Source organism: Curcuma longa, chromosome 1 (genome assembly GCF_044706935.1).
Source record: "Curcuma longa cultivar G26 ecotype Majalengka, Jawa Barat chromosome 1, ITB_CL_G26_1.1, whole genome shotgun sequence".
Taxonomy (NCBI): domain Eukaryota; kingdom Viridiplantae; phylum Streptophyta; class Magnoliopsida; order Zingiberales; family Zingiberaceae; genus Curcuma; species Curcuma longa.
Window position 1 is genome coordinate 17,979,381 of NC_133861.1, and position 18,728 is coordinate 17,998,108.

General features: G+C 40.9%; 4 protein-coding genes across 5 annotated transcripts; all 4 read right to left on the reverse strand.

Annotated features, from left to right (window-relative positions):
* Positions 1–1,117: 1,117 nt before the first annotated feature.
* Positions 1,118–1,722, reverse strand: LOC141813973 (transcription repressor OFP12-like). The gene has a single exon (XM_074701980.1). It carries the CDS (start codon positions 1,720–1,722, stop codon positions 1,267–1,269), a length of 456 nt encoding a protein of 151 aa, XP_074558081.1. The 3' UTR covers positions 1,118–1,266.
* A 3,388-nt stretch (positions 1,723–5,110) lies between these two features.
* LOC141825259 (indole-3-pyruvate monooxygenase YUCCA8-like) lies at positions 5,111–6,646 on the reverse strand. Its single transcript, XM_074712649.1, has 4 exons — positions 6,005–6,646; positions 5,675–5,923; positions 5,396–5,518; positions 5,111–5,317 (listed from the first exon to the last, which is right to left on the reverse strand). Exons 1-4 carry the CDS (start codon positions 6,644–6,646, stop codon positions 5,111–5,113), a joined length of 1,221 nt encoding a protein of 406 aa, XP_074568750.1.
* A 1,158-nt stretch (positions 6,647–7,804) lies between these two features.
* LOC141831708 (3-ketoacyl-CoA synthase 20-like) lies at positions 7,805–9,615 on the reverse strand. 2 transcript variants are annotated; one of them, XM_074719123.1, is made up of 2 exons: positions 8,890–9,615; positions 7,805–8,801 (listed from the first exon to the last, which is right to left on the reverse strand). In XM_074719123.1, the coding sequence occupies exons 1-2, from the start codon at positions 9,556–9,558 to the stop codon at positions 8,016–8,018; spliced, it is 1,455 nt and encodes a 484-aa protein (XP_074575224.1). In that variant the 5' UTR covers positions 9,559–9,615; the 3' UTR covers positions 7,805–8,015. The 2 variants fall into 2 exon arrangements, with proteins under 2 accessions (XP_074575224.1, XP_074575218.1); XM_074719117.1 differs by having other exon boundaries at positions 7,805–8,810.
* Positions 9,616–12,128: 2,513 nt separating this feature from the next.
* On the reverse strand, positions 12,129–13,274 carry LOC141842876 (CASP-like protein 4A3). Its single transcript, XM_074730862.1, has 3 exons — positions 12,855–13,274; positions 12,600–12,735; positions 12,129–12,471 (listed from the first exon to the last, which is right to left on the reverse strand). The coding sequence occupies exons 1-3, from the start codon at positions 13,247–13,249 to the stop codon at positions 12,289–12,291; spliced, it is 714 nt and encodes a 237-aa protein (XP_074586963.1). The 5' UTR covers positions 13,250–13,274; the 3' UTR covers positions 12,129–12,288.
* Between the last annotated feature and the right edge of the window lie 5,454 nt (positions 13,275–18,728).

Below are 18,728 nucleotides of genomic sequence, written 5' to 3' on the forward strand. Positions count from 1 at the left end.
AGTAGATTCTATCAGCCCATTTGTCTTCTTCCATGCAGTGTTGTATGGCCTCAGCATCTTTGACCTGTTAATGGAATCACTGATGCTGCAATTTAATGCTATTTATCAAGATTTTGTCATGACTGGAGCCACCCCACGCATCAGATTTTCTCAAATTTAATAATGGCTTATATTTCCTAGATTGCATCTTCTTGATATCTCAACTACTTAATCTTCTTAGAATCTTTAACTAAGCACCACAGCTTAATTTTCTTGATATCTCAAGAAAATTTTAATTTTCTTGAAATAAAAAATTACTTTAATGATGGTCTTCAAAAATTAATACCACAGTTTAAATATCAATATCATTGTAATGAAGATTGTTTAAATTTTCTTTGTGAAAAATCAACATCACATATTTAAATATCAATATCGTTATGATATTATTTTTCAAAAATTTCAATACATCTTTAGGACATTTTTCAAATTTGGAATGCACCTTTTAAAAATTTACCGTTTTGAATTTGATCTGACATATTATACTATTTAATGGAGACGCATCTGTGTTTCCTTTTTCGTGTGAGCAAGTGCAAGCCATGCATCCGAATTGGATGAATGACGCGGAGGAGGTCTGTGTAGATTTCCAAAGTGTGATCGATTAGGTTAGGTTATGTTTGGTTGTGTTAGACGGATGAATAGTGAACTCGGTCAGGGTAGGAAAATCTTCCCTATCCCATTATTATTCTTGTACGATTAAGTTTGTTCCTTTGTTTTTTTTTTTTGTTTTTGTAATTGGTGATTCTGACATGTATGTGATTCATGATTTGCAATGGTTAGTATTTGATCTGAATAATAGCAAGAAAGAGAGATCAAGTTTGTCACACAACGTTCTTAGTGCGCCCTCCAACATCCGTTGACTAGAACACACAGATTTGGGCCATTTGGGCGCTGCCAGTGCTCGCCATCGGTGCCGCCCCCACTACCTCTTCACTTCACCCACTCTTGTCGTTCTACCACATGCATCTCGACAAGGACTTCATCCACCTATTCATTCTATCGATTTTAACAAGGGGAAATGCATCAACGCTGAATTTACAAACAATACAAGGAGAAGAGAAATATCAAGATAGAACATGTATACTAGAATTTTATATCAGTACAAAATGGGCGGTGTTGATCTTGATCTATATCACGGTTATATCGAAACGAAAATCTAAAAAGAAAACGAAAAAAAAAAAAAAGCATATTAATGGCAGTAGCGCAATATAACAGCCTTGGAGTTTGATGTCAGTCGGCGTCGCCGGTGAGGGCGAGGAGGACGTCAGCGAAGGCTCTCAGGATGTGCTTGTGCACGTGCTTCCGGTTGAGAGCGAGGTAGCAGAGGAGGAGCTCGTGGAGGTGTGGTGCGGCCCCGGCGTCGAGTCCCAGCGCCGCCACCATCTCCTCCATCGAACGGCGGAAGTCGCAGTAGGGGTCGGTCGAGTAGGTGGCGACGGCCACCGCGTCTCCGGCTCTCAACGCGACCGACGACGAGTCCACGAGGGAGTTGGACCGGCCCGGCGAGGCCAGCAGGAGGCGGCGGGAGGCGATGGCGGAGGAAATCTCGCGCTCCGAGGAGGATGAAACATCGGTCGAATCAAAAAGCCGTCCGGAGGACCCGTCTGGGCAATCGGGGAGAGCGGCGGCGGAATGGGAAGCGCGGCGGCGGGAGGAGAAGCATCCGTACAAACTCTCTCCCAGCATTGTTGTTTAATGCGCCTCTGTGCTCTAACGAAACGAACCATTAAATAAGTTCGACGGAATAATTTTAAAAAAATAAAAAATAATAAAAAATAATGCATTAGAAAAGACATTTTCACTTAAAATTTTCAAAAAAGGAAGAATGCTCTTCTTTGGATCTGAGAGACAAAGACATGTGGAGACAGCCCAAGTCTCCAATTTGGATATACAGCAACTTGGCTGAAGCCGAATCAAATCAAACACTCACATGAACTAAAAAAACAATGCGTTTTCTATGTCAGATGTGTCTGAAGCTCGAGTAATGCTCCACGATGATAGTGATGGAGATATACGCATGACGCGTCGCAATAGTTATTGCACCACCAACGAAAGAAAAAGGAGAGAATTTGCCCTTCAAGAGATCGATCGATTCGAGGATGACTTGTGTGTTTCTTGAGTGGCTTATGACTTTTGAAGATTCATCTCGAAACATTGTTTTTACATATTTTAGTTGCCATTTCAAATTGGTTGTACTTTGCTAGTATAGGTCTTTTCTTTAGTTTTGCATGCAACTAGTAAATAATTAGTTGAAACAAACCGATTAATATAATGTGAAACTAGTAAAAATATCCCGATTTAATATAATGTGAAACCAATTAATAATTCTTAAAGAAAAAGAACATCATAAGCTAGCTTTCCTTTGACTAAATTGTGTAGATTTTTCTTCCTTTTGCATCTTACTGCATGCATGATTCACATTAAACCTTCCACACGAAATTAAGCAAGGTGATCGATGTCAATTGTCATGCTAGCTATACTAGCTGTCTGAAACATACTTTAACAAGGAAATTATAAAAAGAAATTGAAATTAAATGGGATGAATATGTTTCCCAGAAGTACGTATATATCCTATAAAGATGCTCACTACAAGGTACAAACCATGTTCGCTTGTATAGAAAATGCAATAATCTTTTTCCATATGTTCCTGATCATCATGATTCTATTGAATGTGGAACATGGCACATACCAAACTTATTGAAACTTCAATTGGATTAATACAATGGTTTCATGCATATAATATATAATTTATGATCCAAAGTACCTCTCAAAAATTATTAATAATCACTTGCTTCAGTACTGATTAGTTAGCTTGACATTCAAAGCTACAGAATGAGATATATATAGCTACGCGATGAGGTGATGGGCCAACATCTTGGAGAATACTTTAACTGCAAGCTGTTTCAACTTTCAAGACGTGGCCCATGTACCATGTGCAGTCACGTATACATAGGTACCATGTTGGGATAACTTCTATATATGTAATCTCCTTGTATTACGCAGTAAATTAAATTAAGAAAAACCCTAAGGGTGCGTTTGGTTGAGGGTAATCGATGATTACCTTGGTTATCCAGCAAAGGTTATCAATTAAAACCTTGTTTGGTTTAGGTAATCGATGATTCCGAAGTAATGTTTCATACCCGACACATCAGCAAACGTCAGCGAAAGAGGTTATCTAACCCGGAATCAAATAACCAAGAAAATCTTAGGTTTTTCTCGATTCCGGGATTAAGCCTTCCTTTAATCGATCAAGTGATCGATTAAATGTCGTAACTGTGTCTCAGAAAATCCTATAATCGATCAAGTGATCGATTACAGTGGTTCATAATCGATCACTTGATCGATTACACTGTGTCTCAGAAAATCCTGTAATCGATTAAGTGATCGATTACACTTTTTCATAATCTCAGAAAACCAAACAAACAAGGTTATGTTTCTTTCCCTATAATCTTGGTTATGTGATTACTTGGTAATCACATAACCAAGGTAATGATTACTCTCAACCAAACGCACCCTAAGAGTTTTGTAATTTTTAATAAAATGCAATGCCTTTTTCTCTAGCCATGCACCTTGTTGGAGTTGCAAAGCGAATTAATGAGCGGAACAGGAAAACAGATATCCAATCACACTGCAGTTGGAATTTTCCAGTACTACATACATATTTTTCCTTCTTCCCGGCCGTCCATCGATCACTCCTTGCATGCTCATTCAATCTTAATTCTCCACTGTACGATTTATCGCCACATCCTCCAACTACATACGATGCGATGTAACATCTCAGTTACGTTTAATTTTTCCTTCCCTGTTCATTTCAGGACCATATTACTGACTGACTGTATACAATACATGTCAGGGCGGTCAAAGATGGATCGACGAGCTAGCTCCACAACACGAGCAGATCAGCAACATCCAAATTGAGGCCGTCAGTGTCAGTAAATCCCCACGTTGACCCGTCCCTCTCACCGCCATGCACCAGTCTGAAGAATTAATTAATGCATGCATGAGGCTGCAGCGAGTAACGACGATGACGACGACAGGAACAAGAGGGGGCACGGCGATTGCACAGCGTATGATCCGCATCACGCACGCAGTCTCTGCACGGCCGGACGGCTCATGAGACACTGACACGACAGTGGAGGCTTGACGTCACGGCCTCGATGCATCTGATCAAGCTTCGTTCCTTCAACACTGCGGCGATCAATGCCCCACATAGCGCTAGTGTCGTCGTGCATGCACGGTGACATGACAAATAAGATGCATAGAGACACGAGTACGTACGTTCCTTGAATAGGGAGATGAGGAGCGGACATGACCGAGCAGGGGTGAATTGAGAGTCGCGATGATGAACGTATGATAGAAATGGTGGCGTGCCGGGTGGGGTTTCCTCGCTCCACTAAGCCATGGCGCCAGTGCTCCTGTTGCATGATGCAGCAAATTGCGAATCTAGGCATACGCATAGGTACTCTGCTTTGTCGATTAGGACTTCACAGTGTGAGTAATGACAAAGGTCCCGATCAGGAAATCTTGTGTCCGGCTGCTTGTTTGCTGTGGATCTGTAGCTGTTACTGTATTTCTAAAGTGCAATTTTAACTTTGGAAAACGAATCCTGGTGTTGTTGTTGTTGTTTTTGTTTTTTGCTTTTTTATCAAAGATCCCTCTAGGGAATGTTTGGAAAGATTCCCAGTGCAGGCTTCCGGGTAGCTGTCATATCATTTCATATCATATAAACTTACATTGCCTTTCAGGCTTAGTTTAGTCATCTACAGTACTAGTTTACCTCAATTGCTATTGAAATAAAGATTTTAGGAACATGATATTGTAATTTGACCCTAAATATAAGGACAGAGGCAGACAGAACTCTCATCGGACAGAAGGATAATTAGTACTGTTCTTTTTTATCCTTTTCCTATGTGAGAGACAAAAAAGATCTAGTGCTGAATTTGTCATGTATCGAAGACTAGGCGTGTATATAGATATATATATCATGACCCTAATACCAAAGCAGTATTCAAAATCATTACAAAAAATATATCTATTAATCTCCCTGGGTCGATGCCATAAAAGTTGGGTTTAATTAGAGGGGGAGAATGTCCTTGTTCTTGTTCTTCGAGAGCTTTTTGCAGGCTTCAGATATGTGAACAGCAGTCTTGATGGCATCAGTGCTGGAGCCAAGAAGACCTTTCCCTGAAAAGCCTACAAAATAGATTCCACCTTCCCCTCCTTGGCACCCACTGGGGAATTCATTTTTTGGCTTCCCTTCCGCCGAGAGAAGATCCGTGTCCTGTACGAGGCACAATCCTTTAATTTGGAAGTTTATCATCAGAATAAGATGAATTAGTGAAAGGAGATGAATGCATGCCTTGAGCCAGGAAGGGAGATTGGTCCTGTACCCAGTTGCAAAGATCACAGAGTCGAATTCCATTTCTCCTCCATCAACAAATCTGGCGCCAGTGCTCGTGAGGGCCTCCACTTCACGTACAATCTGCCATTGTAATCAGGGAAGCAGATATGTGCCATCAGAAATCACAGTAGAGCAAGGAGCATGCATGCATGCATGCAGTGTTATATCGAGTGATGATATATATCTATATATAGAATTGAAAAGCTAAAAATAATAACAAACAGAAGTAATCGCCACCTTGATCCTGCTGTTTTTGATCAGTGTACAGGCTCCAACATCCAGAACAGGTGTTTTGCCAATGGTGTTCTTGAGCTCCAAAGGACCCGCCTTAGGCCTCTTCAGGCCAAACTTCTCAGTATCTCCGATGATCATTTTGGCCATTATTACCAAGAACTTATCCACCATTCTTGTTGGCAACCATTGGAGCAACTTCATGGCGAGCCCAAATGTAGAGACTCCCAGCATCTTCCTCGGTAGAACATGTACCTGCAGTTGTCGTTCCGATATATAAATCATATATGAATATTGGCGACCCAAAATTAATCGTATTGAGAAACAAAAATTTACCTCATTTCTCACTGACAAGAAAGGCAATGCTCCATGGTCGCACAAGTCTACACATATCTCCATACCAGAATTGCCACACCCCACCACCAGCACCTTCTTCCCCTTAAACTCTTTCCCGCTCTTGTACTCGCTCGAGTGCAACACACTCCCCTCGAACCCCTTCAACCCCTTCACCTCCGGCCACACCGCCTCCGCATTCTCCCCCGTCGCCACCACCAGCCAAGGCGAGGCCAAGTGCTCCACCACAGGGAGATCATGGGGGCTCCTTCGCACGATGGTGACTCTCCAGAGGGAGGCGGCGCGGTCGAAGCGAGCGTCGACGACCTCGCAAGAGAAGAGCGGGCAGAGGGAGAAGTGGGCCGAGTAAGCGTGCAGGTAGTCGAGGAAGTGGTCCCTGGAAAGGTAGGCCGGGAAATGAGCAGGGAAGGGGAGGTGGGGGAGCTGGCAGAATGCCTTAGGGAGGTGGAGGTTGAGGCGGTCGTAGGTGTGGTGGCGCCACAGGCTGGCGATGCCATCCGACTTCTCGACGACGACGGCAGGCACAGAGAGCTGGTGGAGCGAGGCGGCGACGGCGAGGCCTGACGGCCCAGCGCCGACCACGATCGGGCGATATCGATAATGCATTAATGTGTCAATACTCATCTTTGTAGCTTGTAGTAAGAAGCTAGCTCTCACACCAAAAACTTCCAAAATATTAAGCTGGAAAATTTATGTACGAACCTCTCTCAATCTAGAAATCCCAAACTTAGATAGAGTTTTAGTTCTTGTTGCTATATATATAGAGAGAGCCGAAGCATTAAGAGGGGATGAGCTCTTGTTGCTATATATAAGGGCGCGAACACCTATGCAAACTTTGAATGTGATTTTCATAGTACGTACAATATAAATTATAAGGAATGTGGATCTGCGTACAGAATATGTTGGCTGATATAAGAATTACGAATCAGAAATGAGAAATACGACGTATATGACAGTTTGGGTGTATGCATTTGCTGAACATGCACGAAAAAATCTATATATATAACATAATAAAAGTTAATTTCCATGCATTTAGGATGAATTTACTTGACCTAGGAAAAATAAAAATATGAATCACTGGATATATTATAAAAGAAAATTAAATAAAGAGATTCAGTATATGATGACTTATCATATTGTCATTCGCTATTATCATGGTCTCTTCTTTTAAGATTATATATATACAATAAGATTGAGCCTAAGGCTGCACGCTTGAGAAAATAATTAAAGAGAGAACTAAAAGAGGTTTGGATGGATACCATGAATGAACAGTCTTAGCAAAGCAACAGAAAACACAAGAGACATATGCATGAACGTTGTTGTGTTCCCATATATATGCACTGTTTTGCCGGATGTCAGTGGCTAAACCGAGAAATCTGCCATTGTATTCATGATCAGATCCACCACAATATTTAATTTGCGCAGTTGTTAGGAGTACCAGTAGCTATGCAGTTCATTGAGAACTGTTTACAGTGTTGTCGACACACCTTCCCCACCTCAAGCAATATAATGCACCATTGGTAGCTCACGGAAAGTCGAAGGTGTTGTCATGACCTGAATCTGATAGATGTTCAACATTCTTTTAGCTTCTGAATGATTGCCGTCTTTTAACAGCATATATCGTCTCTAATAATCCCAAATTCTTCAGCAATAGCTCTTGATCGCATTTCAATAGTTATATCTACTGGGAGAGTGAATCTCTTGATCGCATTCACAGTAAACAGATCGATATGCAAACAAACAATCAGTAGTTAATAGATGATATGATTATGAATCCGAACTATTTGACAACTTAAACTATAGGAGGACGGACTGAAACTTGCATCCATCCATACAGCAGTCATTTGACTTTTCTAAGATAAACGAATCTGATAAGTCTGTACATATGCCCTCGATCGCTTAAACGGTGTCGGCAGCTTGTACAGAAGCATGAAAGTGGAAGACGATATGAACTGATCATGAGCGTCGACACTGGCACGCCGTCGTTGAATGATCATTCCTTGACCACTTCCACCGTCGGCACATCGACGGGGAACTGATTGATTTCGTCCGTCCACGGGCTCCTCTCGGCGGCGGGATCGACGGTCCTCAGCGCGCGCCACACCGCACTGTTGCACTTGAAACCGGACCCGAACGCAATCTGCCACGTCCTGTCGCCCTTTTTCATCCTCCCCTTCGTCTCCGCGTACGCCAGCTCGTACCATAGCGAGCTGCTCGACGTGTTGCCGAACCGGTACAGCGTCATTCGCGACGGCTCCATGTGCCACGGGCTCAGCCCCAGGTTGCTCTCCAGAGTATCCAGCACCGCCCTCCCGCCGGCGTGGATGCAGAAGTGCTCGAACGCCATCTTGAAGTCCGGCAGGTAGGGACGCACCCGCCTCACCTTGAACACCTTGCGCAGCACCAGTGAGGCGAAGAAGATGAGCTGCTCTGATATGGGGAGCACCAGCGGGCCGAGGCTGGTGATGTTGGCCCTCAGCGCCTCGCCCGCGACCGCCATGAGGTCCTTGGATAGCGCCACGCCGACCTTGCCGGCGCCGTCCTCCTCCTGGAAGACGCAGCCGTAGGAGTGCGCGTCGGAGCCCTTGTGCGTCCGCACGGTGTGGATAAGCTGGTACTTGGCTCGGCGGCGGTCTGAGTGGCAATTAGTGAGCAGGATAGCGGCACCGCCCACGCGGAAGATGCAGTTGGACACCAACATCGAGCGGTTGTTGCCCATGTACCAATTCAGGGTAATGTTCTCCATGCTGATCACCAACGCGTAGCTATTCCGGTGGACCTGCGCGCCCTTGTCATCGTTAATCTTAGTAAATTTGATCGAAATGTATCAAGTAGGATTGGCTCCGACAGAATTACTAATTACGAACTTGAAGCAATTGTTTGGCGAGGTCGATGGAGATGAGTCCGGCGCTGCAACCCATTCCGCCGAGGTTGTAGCTGGCAACATTCCCTCTGAGCTTGTATCGGTTCACCACCATGGCCGAGAGCGACGGAGTCGGGTTGAACAGGCTGCAGTTCACCACCAGGATCCCTATATCCCTCGGCTTCACCCCTGTCTTCTCGAGGAGATCGTCGATGGCCCCGAACATGACCATCTCTGCTTCCTTCCTCGCCTCCGCCACGCACGGCCTCGGCGGTGTCGTCAACAGCGCCTCCGGGAAGTAGGTGGTCTGACCCAGCCCCGACCGCTCCAGGATCTTCTTCTGGAACGCGAGGTTCTCCTCCGTGAAGATCCCCGTGCCCACCGACTGCTTCATGAACCGCTCCCGCGCGCACTGGCCCGCGGCCTCCGGCTTCACGCAGGCGAAGTCGAGAAGGTACACTGGCCGCGGCCGCTTCATGAAGTAGAGCGCCGTCGACAGCGCGAGCAGCGCGGAGCAGAGCGCCAGGTATTGCGGATTGAGTCGGAGACTGCTGTCCCACATCAACCGCAGATCGAAGGTCGAGAGGCGCGAGGACAGAGTAGGGAGAAAGGAGAGAAGCATCAAATAGAGGGAGTTGAAAATGCAGCGAAAATCCAGTTTGAAATGCTTCATGTTCACAGTGTGTTCTACGATATGTCTGCGAGAAACAGAGGAAATTACAGACGGATAGTAGTGAGATCGAAATCTTGACAGGAATATTAATAGAGGGAGTGGAAGTCTGGAAGATTGCAGGAAGGAAAGAATTTAAGATGGTACGTGATGAGTGGGTTGAGGAGATGCAACCACCCCAGCGAACTTTTTATTGAGAAGGCAATTAAGGTTGCTAGTTGGGGCAAAGAAAGCGTCTGGTTTCTCGCACCTTCGTTGCATCTGCATAACCTGCCGGTGATTGCTTGCGGCGAAGACTGAACATGACGTAACAATGCAGCAATTCTATCCTTGAATCCTGTTGGTGTTATAGAGCAACAGATCAAAGAGTCTCAAATTCACAAGTTACTCTTGTTGAGGTGTGATTTCTTGAGGGAAATGAATCGTCGTCTAACTAATCTGGAAAACACAAGTGATTAGGTTCCATTATGGTACAAATGTCGGTTGTAGTTGAGCCATAAAAAGGACATGTCAAACTCGTTAATACTTAAGACATTGATCATGAGTAAACTCAGATAAGATGAGATATTTTCCCTTTTAAGACCTTTTAATGTTACTACTGATCATGCATCAAGACCTTTTAATGGGAAAGATGTATTTAAAATGATGATAGTAAGAATTGACAGATGATTTTAAGGTGGATTAACTAGTGGTCATTCCTGTATAATTTATAATGTAAATGGTAATTTTTTATTATTTTTGAAACCGCTTAGTTATATTATGTTTTTATGTCTTTGATTTAATTAATAGACGAAATTAGTTTGGCGCTTAATAAGATAAGTATATTTTTATATAATGCTGATAAATTAACTTGGCGTTTGTTAATAAGTGATAAAATCCATTTGATTGTTAAATTATTAATAATTAGCAGTACCCCTTTTATTATTTAATGAAGCATGTGCATGGTGTGCATGGGAGCGCGGGAGGGTCACTGCGATCTTTCCTCCCCATTTCAATTCAAGGCGATGATCCCTTCAGGGGAATTTAAATAAAGTCAAAGCCATTGACCAACGAAGAAAAAACAAGTCAAAGTAAAAGATGCACAAGTCCGGATACAGAAGGTTTTTCTTTGTTTTGTTGGTGATAATTAATTTTGATGGGTTTGACTTTGACCCAAGTGAATCGGAATGAAGGATGCAGTATCGAGAGGTTGGAGGTTGCGGGTTGGTGGGAAATAACTCCAACAAGCCCTTAATTATTAGGTAATTGCCTTCTGGTCCAAATCTAGGCAACAAACAATATTCGTAAATTGATGATGCTAATTAAATATAATTCATCCAGAACAGAACAGCGTGCCTTGTTGGTCAATAATTTCAAGCAGAGCCAATTATATAATTGTATTAAATGTGTCTGAGCAATGATTCTTGGCATCCCACGCTGTTTAATAAATTTAAATTATATTTAAATTATTGAAGCAATGATGTGACCTTTATGATTAATTTTATTGACTCCCTGAGGGTGATCGATTTGGTCCCATAAAAAATTTTCACCGACCATCGAGGTAAATCGAGAAATACAAACAGCGACAAACTTAGACGCTCAACATCCAATGATATGGCCTTTGTGAGACCGAGACAAGGTGTAGCGCAGGTGTAGCGATAAAATTATTAAGATTTCGAGATCATCAATTTAAGTCATGAAAATAATCTTTTATAAATTGTTAAATAAAATTATGTATAATAGTTTTAATATGGATTGCCTTCACTAGCCCAACTTAAAGCTCAGTTAGTGATGACAAGGTCCAAACTTTAGGATAACTCAAAAAAGAATCTTGGGATAGATATTACTTTGTGACTACTTATAAAGAATTGAACTTAGAGAATGATTGAAGACGTGTGAATCTTAATAAGGTCAACTTATCAAATTTTAAACTGAATAAAGGACCCGTCCGAACATGCAGTTTAAATTAACTAAGACAAATGTTATTTGGAAGTAGGTCAATTAATCAACTAGATTAAAATATTTAGTTAATTAAATGTTAAATTTAATTGGAAGCACATTGTTAGTTTATTTTGCATTGTTCTCTTAGAATTTATAATGTTTATTTTTTTCAAGCAAATCTTAAAACAAACACAGCTTCTTTATTTAAATATATAACTTTGTGTGACATTAAAGAAATATATAAGTACTTGGAAATTAAGATTTGAACATGAAGAACTCATTGTTTACGATCTAATTTTATCGAGCTCAAACTAATCAAGTGGTTAAAACAATTCAAGGCCATTAAACTCTTGATAATTTATCCTCCTCCTCTGTGCTTTTCTTATGAGCTTGCGAGAATTAATTTATTGGTGTAAGTTAAGGTTTATCTTATAAAAAAGATAATTGGTAGAATAATTGTTGTGAGCAGTAGCTTTAGAACAGAAGGGATCTCCAAACCGGCTAAACAAAAAGCTAACCAAATCCCTTGAAAACGTACGAATTTTTTCGTTTGGTCACCAAAGCGCACCCGAACTCTTTCTTTTGGCCGGAAAAAAGAGTCCTCTGATGTGCATATAAACTAAAGACGTGCAAATTGATGCTGCTGTTTAAATTAAGCAAGTTTAATTATAATTTTTATCATCATACAATTTTGAATAATCAAACGCAATAGCAAAACGGTATACAAATATGAGCTTAAAAAAATGTTTGAACGTACGTATTGGCGTACTGATCGCCCCCAATTTATAACCACCCTGTATCAGAATCGAGCTTCTACCTGAAGAGATTGTGCGCAGAGATGAGAGCGCTGAGCGCGAACACGAAGAAGGCGAGAAACGAAACTGTGATGGATCCCTTCGCCTTGCGCGTGAAGGCGTCGCTTCCGAACGTCGAAGCCCATGCGTCATTGCGAGAGGCTGCTGCCGACGACGAAGACATCAGAAGATAAGCCAGTATCTGCACGCAATTACTCATCGATCATATCGTCGAGCTTTAATGGTTTCATTTTTGATCGATGTTGTTGTTGTATGATTAGAAGTAATTGGAAATTAACGTGGATATATTAATTCCCCTGTTTCTTTTACCTGATCCATCGTGAGATCGAAATAATAACGTAACGGGCGACTGATTATGCTCTTCATGGCGGTCATCCGGTGGATCCGCTCGTAAACCTGATACAGGGAGTAGACGAAGGCGATCACGTTCACTCCGACCAGGTACCTGCGGGTTTACAACGACGACCGCCGTTTGATCATCGGTTGGGTGGTGATCGGATAGGACAATTAAATTAAACGAGAAGGGAGAGGAGAGGAGGACGAAGGAAATTGACGTGAATATACCGGAATTCCTCGTATCGGTCGTACGAGTCGCCTGCCCACCCCTCCGTCTTGTCGGCGGCCATCACCGAGAAGGCGATCATGCACAGCAGCAGCGCCAACACCCGGAGCCCGAGCGCCGCACGTACCGGCCACGGCCGCTGTCTCCCTGACTGCGGCGCCGCCATGAATCTCCTCTCCGCCGCCCGCCCGTCGACCCCTGCCACCGACTTCGCCACCGTAGCGCCCAAGGTGACCACCGGCGGCGCCGCTCTGCTCGGCGCGGCGGGCGGTGACGGTGGGATCGGCGACCGGGGAGGGGAATTCGCGGCGCGGGCGTCTGCCGGAGGAGGATTCTTCCTCGGAGTGGGCGGCGGCAGGGAAGGGCTCCCGGACTCAGGCACCGCCGGCGAACTCATGACTCGGCTCAATTATTAGTCTCTCTTTGGCTTTAATTTTCCTTGCGTGCGTTTTCAGTCTCTTTGAAATTAATAAATGCTGGAGAAGGATTTGCGTTAGCCGTGGGACCACACGAAGGATTGCATGGCGTGCAAAGGGCCTTAATTTTCCTCACGGAGATTAACGTGTACACGAAGCAGATTAACAACGTAAAGCACGAGGAATCCTGATGCGAGGCGAAGTTTAAGAATGTGGTTTCAGGCGTGGAAAGATGAAGAAGAAGACGAAAGGACGAATAAAGGGACAAGAACAAGTAAACCCTACGAGCCAAGCAACGTCGCAACTCGCAATATGCAAGGAAAAGCAGGTGTGGGCCATTTCAGGACTCCCGTCGAGATATTGTTGGTCACTCAGCCGACGGAGCACAGGCGTGCGTGGATAGCGCATGACTGCCGGGAGCTGGCCAGCAAGGGCTCAATTCATCAAAAGTACCATTGTGTGTGTGTGTGTGTGTTTTTAAGTGTTTCAGCTGATTTTACAGTGCGAGAGTTTGTATTATCTGCAGAGAAAGGACAGTTTCGATTGTTTAATGTACTTTTATTTCATTTAGATTCTTTCTCATCAAGTAAATTTATATGTTGATCGTTCTCTTTGTTGTTTATATATTTGTGTTTTTTTTTCTATTAAAAGAGCACGAAGAGTCGATTGAACACTTTATATGAGTTACCAGTCAAAATTTTAAATGGGTTGGTTTGGCTCGATGGGTTTGATTAACTGAGATTACACGGATTGCATCGTGCCACGTAATTTATTTAATTAAAAGGATTAGATAATCTCATGTGACAAAAACGATTTAAAAATATATTATATTGCGTGCAATTTGTATAATCAACTACTGTGGATATTAATATCCATACATCTGGACTAGGTCGGATTATGATATAATTTATTTATCTCAAATTTAAATCTATAAATTTATAAATTGTTATGGCAATTTTGATCGATATTTATTGGAATAAAGATATTTTTAAAATAAAAAATAATATAGAACATTGTTTTAATATTTTAAAAAATTAAGACGAAAAGGATAATAAAAAAAATTGCACGAAAAGGCAGACAGATATGTCGGCGTATCCCGGCGAAAACCTGAATCTTTCAGATTTGGTAAATCTTCCTAGTAACGTAATCAGTTTACAAACAAGCAAGCGGCTACTGGCACCCGAGCAAGTCTTCGAGTAATGGCGACGGCGAGCGCGGCCATGGCCTCCTTTCCGCTGCGCAGACCCTTCCCTCACCTATCCACAATAATCGCCGTCCCCCTTGCTGGTTTGAAAACCCAGATCGGGCTTCTAGCTACATCTTTTGTGTTTTGGTTTCGCTCTTTTGATTCTTTATGGACAGATCGAGCAGAATCGTGCTTGGTAGTGTAGATCAAACTGCATATGCGAAAGGCATCAGAATCAAGGAAGGGAACTGAGGGTTCCCCAAAGTTCCTTTGGTTTCTCCTCATGGAAGGTTAATCAATCTGTTCCTTTCTCTTCTACTTGTTCCGTAATTTCTGTGTAAAAGATTGAATGAATTATTTTCGAATTTTTTAAGATATATATTTAAAAGATTAAATTTTATGTTGTTATGACAATATCACACGAGGCTTAATGATCACAATTTATTTTTGAAAGCAACGGATAGGGAGATGTACCGATAATATGTATTCTAGCATATATCGAGTTATGAATTGATCATTACTTTTGTCATGCATTCCTTAGTTTATTGAAATTACCATCTATGGGTGAATTATGTATGTCGACGAGCTTATATATCGCATGGTTATTGTGCAATGCGGCAGAGATTTATCTATTTGGAGCCTGCGTTACTTCTTGGAAGGTTCTGAGTGGTAAGGACCTGCTGTTTGTTCAATCTGATGCTGTGTTTAATGGGCATAAACCAATCAGGTTCTGATAGTTCTTGTTCCTTTTTTTTTATCTCTTCACATCTTTTATACTTTCTTCCTGAGGTAGCTCAGGATCTAAATTTCAGATATTGGCCTCGTTATTAGTTATGGTACTTTCCCTTTAATAAATTTTTGATTGAGCAAAAGCTTGGTCGATCGAATGGATTTTGCATTGAACTGATATAAATGTGTTAACTCCAAAAGTGCACAGTCATATATTTGATATACTGCTCTTAACCATTGCTATATTTGAAATGGTGGAGTAATCCCACACTGTTTCCCTCAATTAGGACCTGGCCCTATACAACTGGTATAAATTCCCTCTTTCTGATCACATTTTCCTTTATTCCTTCTTGTCATTTGTCACTGAATTGCACTGAAAGTTTGTGTACTCTTTTTCTTCATCATAGATCAAAGATCAATAGAATTTGCAATGATGAAATAAGGAGCTTTAGAATAGAAACTCTGCATCAAAGATCAATATAATTTGCCATGATGAAATAAGATGCTTTACCCATTATCTTGCTATTTATTCATTTTCACCACACGAGAAAGCCAACATGTTAATTAAGTAGGTTATATGTTTTTAATGATTACAAGATTCTTACACATGTAGTTGTTCTGCTGCAGATTCAATTGATTCCAACAATACATACAAATCTTCCCTTTATTGTTGAAAGCTATACTCCTTGAATTAGATATACATCAAATCTTAACAAAATCTAAATTGGACATGTAGAAGAAACCATCTATATTAGATGTGATCTTGTTAATCAAACTGATAGCTAAACCTAACAAGCATGTTCTCAGATGAATGAATCAGTCCAATTCAATACACTGGTATCTCTATGTAGTTTGACAATAATATGCAGTTTAAGAGAAACGTTTTGTAAATTAAATTATGATACCAGCAATTTCTCAACATAAAAAATGCCAATTATTCATGCATTGGGGTTACGTGAAGCAATATGATTAGTCAAATTAGAGCTTATGTTTACAAATCTTATCTTCCTATTCAACAACATGGTTTTGCAAGAAACATGACTTGGTCGATCATTGACTCTGCTAACGTCAAAGGAGATCCTGTTTTAACATCAGAACTGAAGGATGATCCTTACAATCGCACAACATGGATATAGTATTCTCTCTTTTTAAAAAAAAAAAAAGGTTTCTTTTTCTATATGCTCGAAATTACTAACTTCTATGCTGTTAGATTGGGATGTGATTTGCTATTGTTGACTTTCTGATAGATGCAACGAGTAGTACAATGGACAAGAAGCATTTTTCATTTAATTACTTGTTATTGTTTTCCTTTGTTTGATCACTAGCAAACAGAATATATATGAAAATTTTCACATCAGAAAATTATTCTAACAAATTGGTTAACATGGAAGATTTGTTAAGATTAACTGAGATGTTAAAAGCCTAAAATAATGCACTACCATAGATTAGGAATTGTCGGCGATTTTAATTTCAGAATGGCCATTGCCATATGCCCCACTTAGATTGACGGCACTAGTTGAATTGGAAAGCATGGTTCTAGGCTTTTACCATGAGACTGGTTTTACATACATACCCATGTTGTTTCGTAGCGTCCAATTTTAGAAGGTTCTTCCCTGTTTTTTCTTTTTCTTTTGGGGTTTTTTTTATAGATCCAAACTGTTAGCTCTATATGCATAGCATCTAGTTTACTAGTGATGTGTCAACTCTAAACTGTGTTGCTAGTGACCATAGTTTACATTCTACTGTAGTGTTAACTATGTTAGAGACCTCGACATGAAATTTCCCCGTGTACATTTTATTTTTTTCAGCAGTTTGGTTCAAGTTTCCTATAAGGTCCCGTATTGAAGTGACCAGAACTAGCCACCTCAGTATTTCACTCATTGACCAGAACTACCATGCATTTTTTCCAGGTTCATTACGATCAGCCTAACCAATATTCATCACTTGGATATTTTAGTTTAATCGACACAAAATGCTACATTGTACCTGTTTTTCTTTCTAGCTTTGACATCTTAATGTTGTCATTCCATTTTTACTAACATTTAGTTGCTCACCTCCTCTTGTTAATATAAATGCAGTCATGGGTTGACTTTGTATGTTAATTCTGAACCATCCAAGTTATTCTATCATGAGTTTTTGGAAGTTTATACAACATTAACAGTATAGAACAAAATTTGAGTCTTTTTTGCAAACTTGTTTGTATGCTTTGAATTTGAAGTTATACGCCATTATGCAGCACTTTTGATGCATTCGGCCAGCGGCGAAACCTAGACGAGACTATTACAAGACTATCATCAGCAAGTCAAGGAGTCAGAGAATAGACAAGTGACAACACACGGCACCTGATTTCGTGTTGGGCTGAGCATGGCCGACGGGTGAGGAGACTTGTGCTAGGCACGAGCCTGCACTCCTTGTCAAGCTAAGCATGACGAGGCTTATCCTGTCTTAATTGCCGATTCAACTTAATTATCCCCTCTAAATAAAACTATGATATATGATTTGGTTGTGTAATCCCCATAAACTAAGCAAAAGTCATCAACTCTAACCCACCACAATGATCTCATTGCGTTGTTTTATGTGTATATGATTCATGGGAAGGCCATTGCCAAAGGCATATTTTGTATAAGGCGCACGTATTTTTTTTCCTTATAAAATTTCCAATTAATTAAATGCTATAAATTAGTAACTTAGGTTAGAAATAAGATAGCATAGATTCAAACATTGTATTTCTAAATTTAAAAAATTATCATCAAGGATATATTTAATCCAATAAATTTGGATGTCCTTTCTCAAAAATAAACTTACAGAAATGCCACGCAAATCGGTGATTATTTAATTTCATGAATTGTCCCAATTAAGTGATCGATCGCGGCTTGTTAGGTAGGGTAGCATTGCTTTAGCATGTTCTTGCACATGCTCCCCCATAAGTACAAAATCCAATAATAATAATTAGTGCATTGATTGAGGCAGTTGTGTCATTTGCTAATTTGTGGGCCCATAGAAAGATGGACGCGTTGAGTCACAAGAGGAGTCGGCGCTTGGAGGAATTATAACTTAGAATTGTTTTATTTGGATAATATAATTTTTAATTTTACTCTGCCTTATGTTTGAAATCCTATTAATTAATTATAATTATAAAGATTAGTAACATAATAAAAGAGTATCATGATGCTAATACTTGCAAAAATGAATTTATTTTGGTTGCTTTTTTAAAAAGAAAAATCCATAATGAGCCTTGGTCTTTACTCTCACATATTTTGAGTGTTACAGAAAAAGTGGAAATTCTCCCCTCTTCAATGGCGGGGCCATTCACGTTGTCAGCAGGCAAGGTACAAGGTACTTTTTCAGGTTTTAAGAACTGATTACTCACTTTTGAGATAATATTGTGAATTCTTATTAGAAAGTATTTAAATAAAGTTTTATATCGGAAGTTTTTTCATATAATCAGTATAGAAAATGAGGGTTTTCCTTGCAATCCTGCAATTCTTCACTTAATATCACTAGTAACAGATTCTTACTAAAACATAAGATAAGAACAAACATGT